The 18,226-nt window shown below is 38.7% G+C and overlaps 2 protein-coding genes across 7 annotated transcripts in view; both read left to right on the top strand.

The window, feature by feature from the left end:
• Positions 1–222: 222 nt before the first annotated feature.
• PMS2 (PMS1 homolog 2, mismatch repair system component) lies at positions 223–13,123 on the top strand. The gene is made up of 15 exons (XM_074841086.1): positions 223–305; positions 704–843; positions 1,420–1,506; positions 2,626–2,728; positions 3,463–3,646; positions 4,143–4,310; positions 5,657–5,754; positions 6,524–6,623; positions 6,901–6,985; positions 7,476–7,628; positions 8,692–9,598; positions 10,439–10,606; positions 11,106–11,206; positions 12,146–12,315; positions 12,703–13,123. The coding sequence occupies exons 1-15, from the start codon at positions 286–288 to the stop codon at positions 12,844–12,846; spliced, it is 2,628 nt and encodes an 875-aa protein (XP_074697187.1). The 5' UTR covers positions 223–285; the 3' UTR covers positions 12,847–13,123.
• LOC141930370 (radial spoke head 10 homolog B2-like) overlaps positions 12,821–18,226 on the top strand; it is a 24,733-nt gene continuing 19,327 nt past the window's right edge. For 3 of the 6 annotated variants that reach the window (XM_074841083.1, XM_074841080.1, XM_074841085.1), the window contains exons 1-7: positions 12,821–12,846; positions 13,461–13,523; positions 15,041–15,345; positions 16,056–16,131; positions 16,396–16,464; positions 16,673–16,846; positions 17,869–17,954. In XM_074841083.1, the coding sequence (XP_074697184.1) occupies positions 15,095–15,345; positions 16,056–16,131; positions 16,396–16,464; positions 16,673–16,846; positions 17,869–17,954 (656 nt within the window). In that variant the 5' untranslated portion in view covers positions 12,821–12,846; positions 13,461–13,523; positions 15,041–15,094. Of the gene's footprint in view, positions 12,847–13,460; positions 13,524–14,132; positions 14,171–14,267; positions 14,425–15,040; positions 15,346–16,055; positions 16,132–16,395; positions 16,465–16,672; positions 16,847–17,868; positions 17,955–18,226 lie in introns of those variants that run through there. The other 3 variants (XM_074841084.1, XM_074841082.1, XM_074841081.1) reach the window with 3 other exon arrangements.

Below are 18,226 nucleotides of genomic sequence, written 5' to 3'. Positions count from 1 at the left end.
ACTGACTCAAGCGCCGCCCAATGCGCGCTGGCGACTGCCGCACCGCCTCCTTGTCTTCCCTCTATTGGCCAGCGAGAGCAATTGATCCGTTCAGCGAGTCTCCATAGGGCGAAAGGTGCAGCTTCCAGCTCTGATTGGATGGTCCTATTGACCAATTGGTGTCAAGGGGCTTAAAAACCCACGCGGGAGGGGTGGGCCCTTTTCTTCAGCAGCCAATGACTGGGCGGGGGCAGGGCCTGCGGAAGGGGATCCTGAGGAGAGGACGGCGCGATCCGCTGGGTCCCGATGGAGGCGGCTGCGCCTTGGTGAGCGCCTGCCCCGGGGCAGGCTGGAGCGGGCCCCGGCCCTGGGGCTGCCCCGCGCTCGCACTTCCCTGCTCGGGCCGCCTCTCCTCACGGCAGGCTCAGGGCCGCGCTCCCCCGCCGTGGGCCGTGCCCTGGCCGCTGGCGCGGTCGCGGCCTCCTCTGCCGCCGCTGGCTTCTCGGTTCCCGCCTCCCCTCCCGACTTGCTCGGGGAGGCCGGTGGGGCTTCTCGGGCGCTCCGCGTTCGGGTGCGGCCACCCGGGGTATCGGTGTTTTGCCCCCCGCCTCGCCTTTGGGCGGCGGTTGCCCTCACTTGCGAGGAACGAACGAGCGAGGCGCGGCGAGCCTTTGCCGCTTGCTTCACACTACCGTGTTTTTTCCTGTCTCTCCCCTCTTTCCAGCCTGCAGCCTGCCAAAGCCATCAAGCCCATCGACCGTAAGTCCGTTCATCGGATCTGTTCGGGACAGGTTGTGCTGAATCTTGGCACTGCCGTGAAAGAGTTAGTGGAAAACAGCCTGGATGCTGGAGCTACCAACATTGGTAACCTTCTTGCCATCATAATTTCATGGACTTCTAAAGTACTTATCTTTCCTCAAAACAGAGTGCATATTAACAAATCAGTGCACATACTTTCTGTTTGGGCCAAGCACGTTTGCCGTGGTTTTACACCTCAGATAAATAAAGCATTTTGATTCCCAGGCTCTAGCTGGGCCCCTAGAGGTATGTGATTTTTGTCTGTGTTATTTTATTTGTAGCCCTTTTTGCCACTGAATAAGGCATGTGGCCTGTACAGCAGTGGTGATTAGACTCTGCTGGCTGCTGGTCTCAAGCTAGCAGGTGGTTAAGGCAGGGTTGCAGTTTCCAGAGCTGCCAGGATGATGATAGCTTTGTAATTGGGAAAACTTCAGTTCAGGCAGAAGTTCAGCAAAGCTGGACTGTTTGTGAGTACAGGCTGGTTTGCATTAGCTTGCTCTAACTTTTGACAGGTATGAGGATTTTTTTGTTCAAACTTGACATGGAAAACAGTTACCTGATAAAATTGCTTCAAGTACATAATTAATACTGAACACTGTATGAACATACAGAATTAAAAGACTTTATTACTCAATTTTGTAGATATAAAACTTAAAGATCATGGAGCAGAACTGATAGAGGTTTCGGATAATGGAGGTGGAGTGGAAGAGGAAAACTTTGAAGGCTTAAGTAAGTTGTACCTTTTTCATAATTTGGACATTTTGAAAGCATGTTTTCAGTGAGAAAGCTACTTTTTTTAAAACAAACTTCCTAAGTTTAATAGTTTTTAACAGATACTCAGCTTTTATATAATGTGTGCATGACCTGCAAGACTTGGGCAAAACTAGACTGGACTTCTGTAGTGCTGTTGTGGTTATATTATTATTCTTGTAGCTCAGAAATAGACTTTGATTTGATTGCTTATTTAAGTGGAATGAATAATAGAAATATTTATAGAAGAGAGAGTCCTATAAATGTTGATTAGATTCACTTGTGTTGAATCATCAGTCGCTGTTGAAGGAGTCAAGCTTTGTGAAAGTGATTGCTTTTGAGAGGTGAATTATAAACTTGAATGTTTGCTGAAAGTGAACTGTCATTGCATGCCCAACTGTCAAATTTTCCATTTGCTAGCTTTAAATTGCACAAAATGGGAGCAGAAACCATACTATATGATAAATGTAACTAGCCATTGCAACAGAAATACCCATACCACTTTTTTCATATAATGACTAGGGATCTCTTTCACCATGAGTTATTACTCGGTAACTTTGTGTGTTCACAGTATGTACATGGTACATCAGAAACTCCTTCTCCTATTGTTCCAGGACAGTGAAAGTTCAGGGGTCTGCTGCTAACTCAGTTTGTTACCTGGTGGCTAGTGCTAGTGCTGCAGTGACTGTGTAGGCTGAGGCCTCCTCATGTGTAGCCATGGTGGAAGAGACTTATGCCTGTCTGCTATATACCATGCACAGCACAGCACTACAGTTGCTTTCTTGCAGGGCAAAATCTGTGATGGGTACATCAGTAGCAGAGGCAGGTGCTGTGTACTGCTCTGAGGCATCTTATAATGCACATACCAATAATGCTGTATGAATTTGGGGTGTAAATATGGAATAACAGGTGTATCTGAGGATTTTCAAGGGATCTTGCTTATAGGGAAAAGGGAAAGGAGACAAGTATTAAATTATTTAATAATGATGTAAAATACAATGAATAATACAGAAGTTCTTTTGCTTCTTGATATGCATGCAAAATCTACTTGCATAGTCTCTTTGAAGTGAAATATGTATGTTAAATATCTTTTTCCAGCTCTGAAACATTATACATCAAAGATACAAGACTTTTCTGATCTAATACATGTTGAAACATTTGGGTTTCGAGGTGAAGCTCTGAGTTCACTGTGTGCATTAAGGTATTAATATTAACTTCTTATTAGTAGAAAGTTACTATATGCACAAAAATAACTGAAGCTGACTTTTCAGTTTACCGTTATTGATAAAATGAGGCTTTGGAAACTTCCAGTTCCTTAATGTTAGGTCGATTTTGAGCAATAGGTGGTGTGAAATCCTGAGTCCTTTCCAACCAAAATTATTCTGATTCTAAGCATTTGAAGTTACTCTATGATTCTGAGCACCTGATCGGTCCTTTTATGTACAAAATTTAGTGTTACTTAAGTATGAAAATCCTTACGGGATAGAACTGTGTACTTGCATAAGTGTTTGATCCTATAAAGCAGTGTAATATCTAAGTGCTGTTTGCTAGGTTGTAACTCATTAAAACTGTACTTAAACTCCTCCCAGATAAACTATACATTTGAAATAGCACACCTTTTGTATGCAGCTCTGTGCGTCAAGAATATTCTGCTGTTATGTATTAGTATGAGGAATGTAGTGTCCAACAAAACCCGACTTCAACATTGCATTTTATAAGAGAAGAATGAAAGGGGTACAAATAAAAATGTTTGCGTTCTAGCTAGGAAAATGTTACGCCACTCTTTGGGTATATTTTTAGTTGTTTGTGGTGAAGAGTTAGTTTTAATTAAATCAATAGTATTGATGTAGTTTCTATGCCTGATTAGGTCATGAGGAATGGATAAGAAAATACAGTGCTCAGTGAGTAATTCTGTTGCCTCTTTCCTTCCATTAGTGATGTTACCATTTTTACCTGTCATAAATCTGCAAAGGTTGGGACTCGTTTGGTATTCGATCACAATGGTAAAATTACTCAGAAAACTCCTTTTCCACGACAACAAGGAACAACAGTTAACATACAGCAGTTATTTTATACTTTACCAGTGCGGCATAAGGAATTTCAAAGAAACATTAAAAAGGTAGGTTAGATCCGAAATTATTAATTCAAAGGAGTTTTATACTTCAGAATTTATTCACTGCTGAATATATTCAGTTCTCTGTAGAACACATGGATTATGTCAGACTATTTTATGCCTGTCTTATATCTTCATCAAATAAGAAATCAGTTGTCCTGTATTCTTTAGTCTTCTGTTTTGCCATGATCAATTTTATAGGTACATTCTCAAATTTTCAGATTTTGAAAAGAATCAACATCATGATCACTTTTGTGTATTTTAAAATCAGGAACTGCTGTTTTATGGCTAAATATCAATCTTGTAAACATGCTGTTTGTTTTTAAAGCACTATTTTTCACTTTCTTTTTAAATTTAGTTTGTAAAGATTTTTTTAAAATATTAAACTCACTCCCCCACCCCCTCTTTGCATTACCTGCAAATGTTGAATGGTTTTTTTATACATTTTTGTTTTAAAAAGAGACATTTCATATAAATGTGAACTTTCCTTTTTCTTTAATAGGAATATGCAAAAATGGTCCAGGTATTGCAGGCTTACTGTATTGTTTCAAAAGGAGTGCGGATTAACTGCACTAATCAAGTTGGCCAAGGGAAAAAAAACTCTGTGGTATCCACTACTGGAAGTCCTAGTTTAAAGGAAAACATTGGAGCAGTATTTGGGCAAAAACAGGTATTACTTTTATTATTGAAAAGAGAGATAATATAGCTGTATAGACAGATTTTTAATATCTAATAAATAGAGGGGGTGTAGGAAACCCTTAAAAACCGTAAGAGGTTGGAGCATGTGTTGGCTTCTAGCACACCCTACAGGTTGAAAAAGGAAAAACAGGGCAGCCTCCACGGATCCCCCTGAAGTTTCTAAATGTGCTTAGAGATGTTTCGATGGAAGAGAAATTTAGGAGATAGCGTTACTGCTTAATATCTCTCTGAAGCCAGGTTTATGAGCTGTAGTGCCAGCAAGCCTCTGAAGGTTTGTGCTTTTGAAAAACAGTACAGGCACTATAAGGTCTGTATGTCACAAGAACAAGCAATTAAAAAAATTCTAATAATGGTATGATGTGAAAGTCTTAATTGGGGAATAGAAAAATGAGGTGTTTCTAGCTTTTGCAACCTCTTCCTGCGTTCTGGTTAACCTTTAAACGGGATTACAGTCAGCCCCTGTGCAGGTGTGGACTGCAATGCTTTCTAAATATTAGCTATAAAAAAAATTGTTCCAGAAGAAAGCAAAGATGAAAAAAAGCATAAAAACATCATTCCTACAACTGCATATTACAACCATCAGGAATATTGAGTGGTTGATAGCTGCTGGTTGTTGATAAGCTCTTCTTTCCTTCACAGTGCCTGTGTAGAGATTTCAAAGCCTGTTCATGCTGTGACTGAAAGGCGAGATGAAAGGTGTAACTTTGTCTTGCCACATAGCAACAAGCATAGCTGAAAATTCAGTGTTACCAGAATAGAATGTTTAGTGTATAGCCTGCTTACATAATATCAAATACTTAAATGTAAAATCAGTAGAAGATGCTGTAATGACAGAAAAATAATCATGGCATGACTGGGAAAATGTTTGTGGTAAATGTATCTGTACTTAGGCAGCTCATGATTTAAATAACTTATCTTTTTTAATAGTTTTATTGTCCTTTCAAAAGAAACTTCCATCACTCTTTTTGCCTTTTGTTTTTGCATAAAACTTGATTAAGTCATATGTACATCCTGGAGAGTCCAAACTGTCAATCATTTTGTTGTTCTGTCTATGTACATTTTAAAATAAGGGTCTGTGAACTAACTAACACAGAAGTAGTGGTATCAAAGGATGAGAACAGCCACTCGTTTCTGTTTCTCAGTAAGCAGTGCTACTGTCTTCTAGTAGGTTTGGGTACTTTAAGTATTTGACTTGGTCAGGCAACTTGAAAAAACCCACCATTTTATCAAATAGATTTTAAGGCTAATAAATAACAATAAAATAGAAGGAAAAAATCTGTATGTTTAATGTTTCACTTCTTTGTTTTTTTTTTTTAGTTGCAGAGCCTCATTCCCTTTGTTCAGTTATCTCCTAATGAAGCTGTTTGTGAAGAATATGGACTCAATGGTACTGACATACCACAAAATCTTTATAGGTAATTAGAAAAGTACAAACCACTGTTGCCAGCGGCATTTTACCATAACCCAAAATTTAAAAAAAAAAAAAAAGTGTGGTAGTTAATAGTATTAAAAATAACTAAGATAAGCATAATAGGTATTAGTATACAGTTTGGGAAAGACCATTACTGCATTTAAAAAGTTAATTCAGCACTAAGATGTTGCTGGTCAGATGAGTGGGAAGAGCAAAACTACTGTTCCTTGTGTCCTAGTTAGTTATATATTACAGTAATCTGCTGGACGTCACCTTTGTCAGTGCTCTGAGTAATTGGATGGATGAATTGTATCTGTTGTATTTCTGTATTTGTCCAGTAGCATTACTGAGAAATGGTATGAGCTGAGTGTGAATCAGTTTGTGTAAGTGAATTACCCTTTACTTTCTTAAACTTAATTTTTTTTATCTCTCACTATACATGAGATCAGCAAATAGATGCATCAGTATTTGATCAATGACAGTTCACAGTTGACCCCTCCTGCTTTCAGAGCAGAAAATTTACAAATGCCACTTCTTTTGAAATCTGAGAGCGCTACTTTTTCAATTGTCTGATGCCTTTTTGGAGCTGAACATCTAGCCTTTGTCAGATAAGGAACTGGGAGAGGAAATACGTGTATGTATTTACTGATACTGTATAATGGTGTTTCTTTTGGCCCCTTATAAAATACTTTTCCATTAAATATGCTCAGAGTCAGAAAAATTCATTTTGCTTTGCTGCTCTATTTTACCTTACTGTTGTTATTATTCAACAGTATTGCAGGCTTCATTTCTCGTTGTGATCATGGTGTTGGAAGGAGTACAACAGACAGACAGTTCTTCTTTATCAACCAACGTCCATGTGATCCAGCAAAGGTGAGGTTTTTATTTTATTATGATCACCAGCACTAACTTATTCAATATTCTCTGAAAACCACTGGATTAGTAGCTGATATGTATATTTGTGGCTTGATGCTGCAAGTTCCTGTGTCTGAAGTTTTTGTCTTCATTGCGTCTATTTGTGTGAACAAAAGCTCAATCATACAAGATATGATTTAGTACATTAATTGGTTTGAAGGGGGTTAAATAACATACTGGTGGGAAACAGAAGATAATAGTATTGGCAGTTACTGTTTTTTCACCTTCTCTGCAGGTTGTCAAGCTTGTGAATGAAGTTTATCACTTATACAATAAACACCAGTATCCATTTGTTGTCCTTAACATTTGTGTAGATTCTGGTAAGTTATAAAAAATCTTCGGTAACCTTCAGTAAAGGCTATAACTTCATTGAAGAAGAAATTGTATTTATTTAGAGAATACTGTAACTTTTGTCTATATGACTTCGTGCACTGTGGCGATTCTTTGACCTACAGTTAGAGGGGGACAGACTGGGTCTAGCTGTGGTTTCACTTCCCCCCTGCCCCTACTTTTTCTATAGTCAAAAGTAACTTCTTATCTCAAGTAACGAAAAAGAGGCGATCTTGTGGTTAGCTTAAATACAGGAAAACTTGTGTCATATTATTGAACAGAATTAGCTTCTGTTTTGTTTGCTGGGATGTTGAGAAAGTTAAAACTTTAATTTGCAGACATACTGTGAATGTTAACTGTGGCTTTCGTTTTAATCCTTTGAAATAAAAATGGAGGGAGAAACAGCAGGAAACTTTGAGCCAAGGGTGAATTTTTTAAAATTTTTTATTTAGAATGTGGTTGTTTTTCTTTTTTCTTTAGAGTGTGTCGACATCAATGTAACTCCAGACAAAAGGCAAATTTTACTTCAGGAGGAAAAGCTTTTATTAGCAATTTTAAAAACTTCTCTTATGGAGATGTTTGGTAGTGATGTTAACAAACTGAATGTCAATCAGAAACTCCTGGACATTGCAGGTAGGACACAAACTGTGAAAGTTTTGTGTATGATATATGGTAGAGAATTGAAAATGGCGAACTGTGTTTTTAGAAACCCAAAGAAGAAATGAAAAAAATGTCTGGCTGTTAATTGATACACTTTTTTCATGTATGGTTTACACTGAAAGATCGTTATTGACATCAAATAACAAAAGGAGGACCTTAAGTTATTAAGTGACTGTTAAGAAAATTATGCATGCCAGCACAACATGATTTACAGTCAACTTTATGGGGAAAAAATTAACACAAAATTAACTGATAATGCTTGAAAAAGATCTCTTCCACTATCTTGGGAGAAATCTGTGTTTCCTTTATTTAAATGTCCTTGAGAAAGAATGGTTAAGGTTTCATAAATAAAATCTGAAATTTGAGTTTATTGAATTTTGAACTTTGATTCTTTTATGAGAACTACAGAAATTGCTGATTCTCTTGTGTCAGTATAATCTTTCAAAATCGCTTTTCTATGTTAACAGAAAGGTGTTAACACCACCTCATCCTCCTCATTTCCTTCAACAGAATCCCTTCTAATTTCCTTTTTAGTGACATACAGAATCAGTTATAGCCTGATTCTTATTTTAAATTAATCTTTAGTAAAATACATGTCGGACCGACAATTTGTGAGGTTGAAGTCCTCTAATTATCTACAAATCACATACACTACAAGTATCTATTGTGCCAGCTCCTAAACACCTTGCCAGCGGACTTTTATAGTGACTATTAAAGTGTAAGAGCAATTCACTTTTCATTGTCACTCAGTCATTAAACTCTTTTGCTAATAGCTGGTTACTGTTCCAGTTTAAAGAGAGATTAAAAATTCATTCACACAAGTACCATTAAGTTTCTTAAAGTTGTAACTGCTTGTCTGTTGCATATTAATGCATTTCAGCCCCATACTTGGTCATTGTCTGAAGTTTAAGGGCTCCTTTGAGGAGTTTGCTATATTTCTACCTCTCTTTTCATTTCCTTTACGAAAGCACATAATTTAATTCATGTTTTGAGGTAACTTAAAATCTTGAAATATTCTTTATTCTGGTTTTATTAGGCAACCTGAAGATGCTTCCTGAAGAGACAGAAAAGCCTCGGGTAGAAATACTGCCTGACTCTGAAACTGAAAATTCAGGTGGTGAAGGAAAAAGAATAATGACTCTTGCCAGATTAAGAGAGTCGTTCTCTCTTCATCAAACGACAGAGAGTAATTTTCGAAGCCCTAAAAAGGTAAAACAGCAGCACAGCTCACCTAGACAAATGTCACTTGATACCACTTTGAGTACTGTAAAGACTCAAAAGGCTGTCTTGACTAAGGAGTCTGAGAGTCATCGTAAGATGGACTCAAAGATGTCAATTCCAAGCAGGTATCTGAGAAAATTAGAAGATAATACAGATTCTGGATTCTGTAGCACCTCCGAGTCAGATGCTGGATGTAGTACACCAGAAGCTGGGAGCTGCGTCAGTAGTGAAAGTGTAATTAATCCTCCTGAAGAATTCTGTAGCTCAGAAGAACAACTTCAAAATGAATGTCTTAAAACTGTTGGATGTAGTGAGAAATCACTGGAATGGGATGTTCAGGTCTTGGGTCCTGAACATAAGTTAAATCAAGTGAATGACTGCACTAATCAAAATAAGTTATCTCAAGAAGCTAATAGTTCTTCCCCAAGAGTAAAATGTTCCAAAAGCAGACGCCTTAAAAGTGAAACAGATGACTTCAAGGCAGGTAAATGTCCTGAAGTGAAGAACAATAGGAACTACACAACAAGTGTTGATGTACTGGTGGAAGTTAAAAAGAAAACTGTGCCGCTTGAATTCTCTATGAAGGTTTTAGCAGAAAAGGTAAAAAAGGTAATACAGCAACAACAGAAAAGTACAGAAACACAAAATTACAGAAGATTTAAAGCAAAAATTAGTCCTGGAGAAAATAAAGTAGCAGAAGATGAATTAAGAAAAGAGATCAGGTATTATCACCTTCTTAACATATTGTATTCATTAATTAATAAAAATAGTTAAGGAAAAATATAAGAACTGTTTTGGGGCATGGGCAGGACATTTTACATCTCCCTGTTAGTTTCTGATATATCTTTTATTCAACTTACACCATTAAAATGTCCATTTGACAAGTTGTTTTACCTGACAGCAGCTGTTTGAACTAAGTGCAAATGGAATGTGCAAAAAGACACTAAAGAGAAGGCTACAAACATCATAAATTTGGTTTAGTTCAGACTTAAAATTTGCAGTGAAGTCAGAGAAACACCAAATTTCACGAGATAAGAACACTGTGAAAAGACTGCATAACTCATTTCTTTCTCATGTGAATTTGAAATATGGTGAGATATGGCTGTGAAAATAAGCTACATTCAGATGGTCACTGGACAGTAGAAGTGTATGACCCGTTAATTTTGGATTGAAAAAAAAAGTGTTAGGAAAGCCTTCTAATTGCAAAAAGAAGGCAAATGTGTCAACTACCATTCTTCAAAACTCTGATGCTGCCTTCAGAGTTACTCACTTGGACTATTGCCATGCTGCGTGTTTCTGGTTTTATTATCACCAGTGGCTGTATTGAAAATGGGAGAATCCTGAATGAGTCCTGTCTTAATGCTGGATTGTGTTCTGTCTCATCAGTCCGTGGCAGATTCCAGATAGCTGTACTTTTTCACATTCATATCCTGCTCAAATGAGATTTTTTTTTTAAGTAAAGTCTGTTCTGCAAGGGAGAAAAAGATGTTTTTAAGTTTTATAGTCTAACGTGATAACTGATGAAGTGTAATTTATAATCTGTTTATATTTTCTACATACAGTAAAGAAATGTTTGCAAAAATGGAAATCATTGGCCAGTTCAATTTAGGGTTTATAATAGCAAAGTTGAATTCTGATCTTTTCATAATTGACCAACATGCTACTGATGAGAAATACAACTTTGAGATGTTACAACAACACACTGTTCTTCAAGGTCAGAAGCTGATAGCGTAAGTATTTTCAGTGTTTTATCCTTCTGAAACATTGAGTTAAACATTATTCTTGTTATCTGTGATTATGTAGCATTTTACACATTCAAAACACTTAAGACAAAAGTTGGTTTTATATTCTGTGTTTCAAAGAGTCAATCTTCATATGAAAAATACATTCCACAGATACAGTCATAGCTATGCAGTGAGTGAGTGGTTGAACAGATTCCACAGTGGGCTTACATGGCAACCCCCAGCTTGGTAAGCGTGGTCATCAGCGAGGAGACATACAGTCATACATACAGTGAGGTACAGACAGTCACGCACTGGGAGTGCTGCCCAACCGACGTCACTCTGCTGAGTAACGCTTGGAAGTGATCTGTTCAGTAGTGAGACTTTTTTAACAAAGTGAAATGTTTTAATAGAGCTCTGTATTAGTGTCTCTAGATTGCTTCTGAAACCTATCTTAAGTGGTCTGCACTATGTGCCTATGCAATACCATATTTTCTGTCTCTTTCAGGCCTCAAAATCTCAATTTAACAGCTGTAAATGAAACTGTGTTGATTGAAAACCTGGAAATATTCAGAAAAAATGGGTTTGATTTTGTCATAAATGAAAACGGTGAGTTTTGGCCAGAATTAATGGAAGTAAAAAATGGTCAACAGTTTCATCTCATTTATCATGTAAAAGTCTCTTCTGGTAGTTATCAGAAACTTCAAAATAATATGCATTACAGTATATTTTTTTGTTTGTTTTTAAGACTTAGGATTCTGTGGTTTGTTTGCACTGTTTAACAGAACATTGTAGAGTATTTATCTCACCAGCTTTTTACGGAAGTTTCTGAAGACTCTTTGGGGTCACTGTTTGGCTATGTGGCTGGTGGTTTATTTTCTGGATGTGTTACATAAAAGTCATTTTTTTTTATACTGGTACACTTGCAGGTCCCAGCAGGGTTAGATGCAGGCAAATGATAAATCTAGTAACTTTAGAGTTCATAGATACCATGGATAAATAATGTTCTTCGGTTTTGTTTATGGCTTTAGCATTGACTTGCTGTGTAGTTTGGAGCAAACTGCATAACCTGCAAGCTCCTTATTGTTTTCCTTATACAGCAAGAATAATGCAAGTGCAGTGTGTTACCACTTTGGATTTGGGAAGTCGCTACAGACTTTCATCATATTCTTTATTCCAGAATCTCCAATTTTTGCCTAAAATGCTCTTGATTATCAATCACTTACCAAGAAAAATCCTTAATTATTTTGTAGTCGCATAACCTCAAAACAGCTTCATAAACATTTGTTCTTTGAAATTGAAGGGTTTGTCAGAAATTAGATCTATCTGCTTTTAAGTTTACAAGCAATTGTTTTGTTAAAGTTTAAAAGGATATCTGCCATAGTTACCATCATGGTTAGTTAGTGACCCCTGTCAAAAGACTAAATTTAAACCTTTGCATATATGCAGGTCACATCATATTAACATATCAAAGCAGTTTCTCAGTTCTCTCAGGAAGATGTAATTTCCTGTAATGCTCTGTTTGATTAATTACTGCAAATCTTTCAGCTCCTGTAACTCAAAGAGTTAAATTAATATCGTTGCCAACAAGCAAAAACTGGACTTTTGGTCCACAAGACATAGATGAGCTGATCTTCATGTTAAGTGACTGCCCTGGAGTCATGTGTAGGCCCTCCAGGGTCAGACAGATGTTTGCTTCCCGAGCTTGCAGGAAGTCTGTAAGTACAGCACTTGATGCTTGTTTTCAAATAAATACCGTATTTTCTGTTGTGTTATAGGTGTCTGTCTCTCTCTCTCTATATATATTGCAGAGGAAGTTTATTTACTATTGAGTGTCAACAGCTGATATCCTTCGTTTAGTGCCTTGTGTTTTTGTCTAGTGTAACTTAGGAAAAATTTCTGGTAGTTTTTTATTTTGTTTCAAGCTAGTGTGCTTACGAACATACTTAACTGTATTTTGTCTTCTGTTCATCTTGTAGGTCTTTCTGCTTTTAATGTCTTGCACAGTATTTATTTGCTCGGGTAGCTGAAGTACTGCTTTTACCTGTGTCAGTTGTCAATATGGAAAAAGAAAATAATAACTTTTTTTTTGCCTTTACTTGCAGGTGATGATTGGAACTGCACTGAATGTACAGGAAATGAGAAAACTGGTCACCCATATGGGCGAGATTGAGCATCCCTGGAACTGCCCCCATGGAAGGCCTACTATGAGACACGTAGTCAGTTTAGACTTGATTTCAACAGAATAAGTCAGTTTCTGTTTATTAACATTCTTGATTTTAATTCTTGGTGATACTTTGAACTTTTATCATGACTCCTTCATTTTGAGTAAAAATTTTAGCCAGTCTTCAAATTTGAAGACAGTAACACTTAAAGGTACTCTGCAGGGTTACACTGTTGTTCCTATCAAATCAACAATATCAGCATACTGGAATTCGTGTGTAAATAACATTTCTTTTATTGCTATTTACTGTGTGTATTATTTTTGCAACTAAGGCTTTTAAATAATAAATGTTTATATATAAAGATCAAGAGTAGGTGAACCTCATTTGTAGCGGAGTCTTAAAATTAAGTGGAATGTCAATTTAAGTCTCTAGTAATGCCATAAAACAAACATTATCGTAGACAGGATCTATAAACATAGAATTTTAAAGAAAATATAAATGATGTACAAGTGAAGATACTTTTTTTTTTTTTACTTATACTAAAGCTGGGTTTCATTAGGTAACTACTTCAAGCATTAATACTGCATTTAATGCTTAACTTACTGGTATCTGTGTTTAAGACTTGAATAGAGTAATTCATCTGGCATATTGCTATTCATTGGCATTGTTCCCATCCCTATTCCAAACTTTTTTTCAAGAACAGGGATTCCTTTTCTGAGAATGAATGGAAAAAAGCCGTCTCGCCAGGCACTGCTGATCAGGTCAGTCCAAATTACATCTTGATAAAATCAAAATAGTTAGAAAACTGACTTTTTGAATCAGAAATCCATTAAAACAAATAGCTAGGCTCTTCCACTTCTGTAGGACCAGGATTTGACCTAAGAGTCTTTGTGTTTATGAATGGCTTTCCCTCAGCACCTCCATTTGCTGCTCACAGGGCGGTGCGGCTGTGGGGCTGCAGCCCTGGTGCCCAGAGCAGCACCAGCTGCTCCTCTCCGCTCTGTGGCTATTCCGGCAGACCCAGGCCTAACGCCGTGACACCGTCACGCCCGTGGGCCCAGCACCGGCCCGGGGGCTGTGTGGGACATGTGCCCCGGCAGCTGCCCGCCGTCCTCCACCCCTGACTGCTCTGCATTACCCTGAGCCCAGCCCAGGCCCTTTCCCCCCGGTCCTGGGTAACGCAGAATTCATCTGACTCAAGGCAAGCGCGAGGCCAGGCTGCCCTCAGCGGCGGCCCGGCCCGGCCCCGGGCGCACTGCCCACGGCGGGGCAGCGGGGAGGTCGCTTCCCTGAACGCAGCCTGGCCCGTCCCGGGCTCCGCTGAGGGGCCGGCGGCGGCGCCCCATTTACCACCGGCAGGGCTGTGGCTCGGCGGCCCCGGCGGGGGGCCGCGGCGCGCTCGGTGTGGGTACGGCAGCCACCGCCGCACTGCGGCTGCGCGGCCGGCGGCGGCATTTGTGAGGCGCGGGGCGGTGGCCGGGGACAGCGGGGGGTGGCAGCTTTGGCGGCGGTTCCCTGCGGGCGGGAAGGGCGGCGGGTCCCGGGCTGCCGGCCCCGGGCTGCCCTCACCGTCCGTCGCTCTGCCGCTCGGGCCCTTCGCGCAGCTGAGCTGATACTGTAGTTGCCCGAGTGGAACGGGGCGCTGGCTGGAACCGAGCGGTGGTGAGAACATGGCGGTTGCTTGAGGCTGTCCCTGTCAGCCCTCGCCACTGCAGCACGGGGATTTGATTCTTGTGTTACAAAGCAGCGATGATCGGTCTGTGAAATGAGTGGGAAATGTGATTACAGCTGTTCAAGCAGTGCTGTAACCTTCAAGGAATTCTTAACTGGCTAAAGAACTTTATAAGCTCTAGTGGTTATTCTATGTTGTGGTTCAATTTGCAGCTCATAAGTTTGAAAGCAAGTTAAGTCAATAATACTAGTGCAGCTGTAACATTCATCAAGTAACTCACCAAACTCATATATTTGAGAAACGGTTTTCAAATCTTCCACAGGATTAGACACCTAAAAATCTCCATCTAGTAAAGATGGAGACCACCATGTAGCAAGTCTACTGGCAACACTCCTGTTGTAGTGGTTCTGATTAACTTCTTAGAGGTAATTCCCAGGTATGGCTTCCTGTTAGCCCTGCAGTCTGCCCACCATGACCTGAAACCACTGCCTTGAAGAACTGTTAATACAGAAGTAACTTAAAATACATGCATGTATAATAACTAAGGAAAATCATAATTTTTCATGTAGTTAGCTGGTTTTTGGTTTTTGTTTTTTTATCAAATAGATTATAGGGGGAAAAAAATCTTTACATAATACATGTTGAGACGATTCAGTAGTTATGGCAAAGGATAAAAAGAAAGATGTCAAGAAGGCAGAAAAACCTGTACGTTCTCCTATTCCTGCACAAGATCCTACAGCTGACGGTAGTTCAACAAAGCTGTCAGATTTGCAGACCTTAGTGATCGAAGTGGAAGAAACACAGGCAAATCCAGTGATACCAGATAAAGAACCAGCAGAGGTAGAGGAACCTCCAGTCCAAGATGTTCCTCGGTACTATGAGGAGCCTGTTCTTCAAGTTATTGTGAAAAGGTATGCTTCTTACGAATACACTGGTAAAGTTAAGAATTCTCATTTGTGTGGTGTACCCAGTGTCATACAAACACATACAAAGACTCTTGAGGCAGTGAATCAGGTTATTCAGACCTAGTAGTCATGACACCTTACGAGACTGATACGTGTGGAATTCTATTGTCTTCTTGCATCCTAGAGTGTTGCTGGGGATCTCTGGCTGCCAAAAGCCTCAGTTGTTTGGCTTGTTCACCTATGATGAAGTTTTGTCTAAGTATATAGACAGTGAAGAAAGTGCATCTGTGTCATGTAATGTTCAGTTGTTGCTGCCTTATAATGTTTAGGGCTGCTCATATCCCTTAACAATATCCTACACTGAGGAAGCAGGTGAATAGCACTGTTAACCAAATCCTTTGGTAGTTCAAGGGGACTATATATGTTTCACATGCTGACTAGGGTGCCTGGTTGTAAGTGAGTAAATGCTACCGATGTGATTTGTTTTCTTAAGTGAAAGAAATATGGGTCTGAGGCAACACAACAATTGCATGAAATATACAAGGAAGGTGCAAAAACCTGGAAATTTTGTTGTAGCTCATTTTTCTACACAAGATGCAACAACTGGCCTCTCTGTAGATCATGGTAAATCAAAGGTCGTTTATTTTATGTCTGTTGTGATTTAGGTCTACTAGCAGTGACTTGAAATATTCACCATTAGTTTGTTTTCCTTGTAGCTATGAAGGTGAAAAAGTCCGTGGATTGTATGAGGGAGAAGGATTTGCATATTTTGAGGGGGGAAATACATATAAGGTGAGTGTATAAATTAAAAAAAATTAGTAGTAGTGGATCAAGTTCTTTCTCTAGAACAGGCAGGATATTTCTTTTAATGTAGGTGAAGGTTGAGCACTCAATGTGTGAGCATTGAAAGCTCTGTTGGTTTCTGGTAATAAAACTTCATTTGAAACTAGTAGCTGGAGGGGTAATATGTCATTATTTTGAAATCTTACAGTTACTGTAGGCTTCAGTTGTGGTAAGAATAAATTTGTAAATGATGCCATTCTCTTCATTTTGAAGGGCATGTTTTCTGAAGGGTTTATGCATGGACATGGAACTTACACGTGGGCTGATGGAGTGAAGTATGAGGTAAAGTGCAATTTAACTTTTAACTGAACACAATTACAGGCAATTAGATGTGTAAATTCAAGGAGAGTAGATAAGCTGCAGTAATTGGTACAGTATGGGTGGCAACTGCAGAACTATGGCAGTGAATTCAATCACAAGCCTGACTTCTCCCAGATACTTGGAGAACAGCCAGTCTTAGTTTTTTAGATTTTGTAATTTAATCTTCTAGGGAACGTTTGTTAAGAATGTGCAGATGTTTAATGGCCGTTATACATGGAATGATGGCAGCATTTATGAAGGAGCAATCGAAAATGGAGTTAGGCATGGATTTGGATTTTTCAGGAGCGGTACTCGTCCTGTTTCTTACATTGGCTACTGGTATAAAGGCAAAAGACATGGAAAGGTAAGTAAGAACACCACATGAGAGCAAGGTCACTACCTTCTAGAACATCAAGCACTCTTGTGCAAAGATTTTGCAAAAATGTTTTGTGCTGTTGCATGGTCTTGTGCTATGTAGAGATTAGTTTTTCCTAGGGATCTTCTCTGAAGTCATGAATGCTAATTAAAACAATTGGGGTGGGATCTTGTTTGTAGTACAAGGGATGAACGGTATCCTAAATTGGCCTGTTATGTGGTTTGTACTTTATGCTGCTCCAAGTGGATGAACTGCATCAGTAGCCCCATAACAATGGCAGAACAATTAGCTTCACAGTAATGACAAAGTGATCCCACACCCCAAATGTGTTAAGCAGACCAAGTATGATATTTACAATTAAGACTGCCTTATCTAGTGTAAGTAATGTCTAGTTCCAACTTTGTAAAGACGAGTAGTGCTTTTATCTGTCTCTGTCTTGTGCGCTCAGATTGAGACACTCTTCTGGGCCCAAGATTTTGAAGCCCAGTGCTCAGCATGTGAAGAAAATCCATTCTAATCACATGGTTTTTTGTTCTGTGTCACTAATGAGACACTAAAATCACACGGGCTGCTGTGGATGGTCATCAGTGCAGTGGTCTGACCAGTTTGTTCTGAGAGGAAGCTATCAGATAAAGACAGAAGAATTAACGCTGTAGACCTACTGTTGGAAGTTGAATACTGAATGAGTCAGAAAACTGATCTATCTCAGAGTGACTACTGTGATTAAGTTGCCAAAGTTAGCTCTCTGAAAGTATTTCCAAGTGGTTTGAAAAACATGTAGACTTTGACATAGTGTAATATAATTTTTTTTAACATTTGGGTTTTTTTAAGGTCTTAACTAATATTCATCAAAAGACGTTGCTTTTTTTATTTAATTTTATCGCTTCAGTTGCTTTCAGTACAGTGTCTCAAAATGACTATAAGAGCGTAATTACATGTGTCATATAATTTGTATGTGATGTTTAATGTAGTTGAATAGGTATTTAAATTGACTATACTGTTTGTTTCAGGGTACCATTTATTATGATCAGGAACACACCTCTTGGTATTCAGGCAACTGGGTAAATAACGTCAAAGAAGGATGGGGAATGAGATGGTAAACATAATAGCACTTGTTCTTCATATTTTTTTTTTAATTATACGTGTATTATCATACAGTTTCTCCTATTGTTTAATATGGATACAAATGCTACCATTTCATGGTAGTGTGTATTTTCTGCAGTGGAATAAATAATTGTACAAAGCACTTTATAATAATAAAATAGACCTTCTCTATAACTTACATTTTTATGTTGGTGTATTTCTAGTGATCATTCCCACAAAAGAATGGCTAAAGACAAAATCCAGAATGATTGTTGGTAAACCACA

This window comes from Strix aluco, chromosome 15, assembly GCF_031877795.1.
Source record: "Strix aluco isolate bStrAlu1 chromosome 15, bStrAlu1.hap1, whole genome shotgun sequence".
Classification (NCBI taxonomy): domain Eukaryota; kingdom Metazoa; phylum Chordata; class Aves; order Strigiformes; family Strigidae; genus Strix; species Strix aluco.
The sequence above is the reverse complement of the archived record's forward strand: the minus strand, read 5'-3'. Positions and strand labels throughout refer to the sequence as shown.

Coding starts and splice junctions, on each gene's coding strand:
- PMS2 (XM_074841086.1), top strand. CDS start 286: ATGGAGGCGGCTGCGCCTTG. Junction 4,311..5,656: donor CAGTATTTGGGCAAAAACAG/GTATTACTTTTA, acceptor TTTTTTTTTTAG/TTGCAGAGCCTCATTCCCTT. Junction 10,607..11,105: donor CAAGGTCAGAAGCTGATAGC/GTAAGTATTTTC, acceptor TGTCTCTTTCAG/GCCTCAAAATCTCAATTTAA.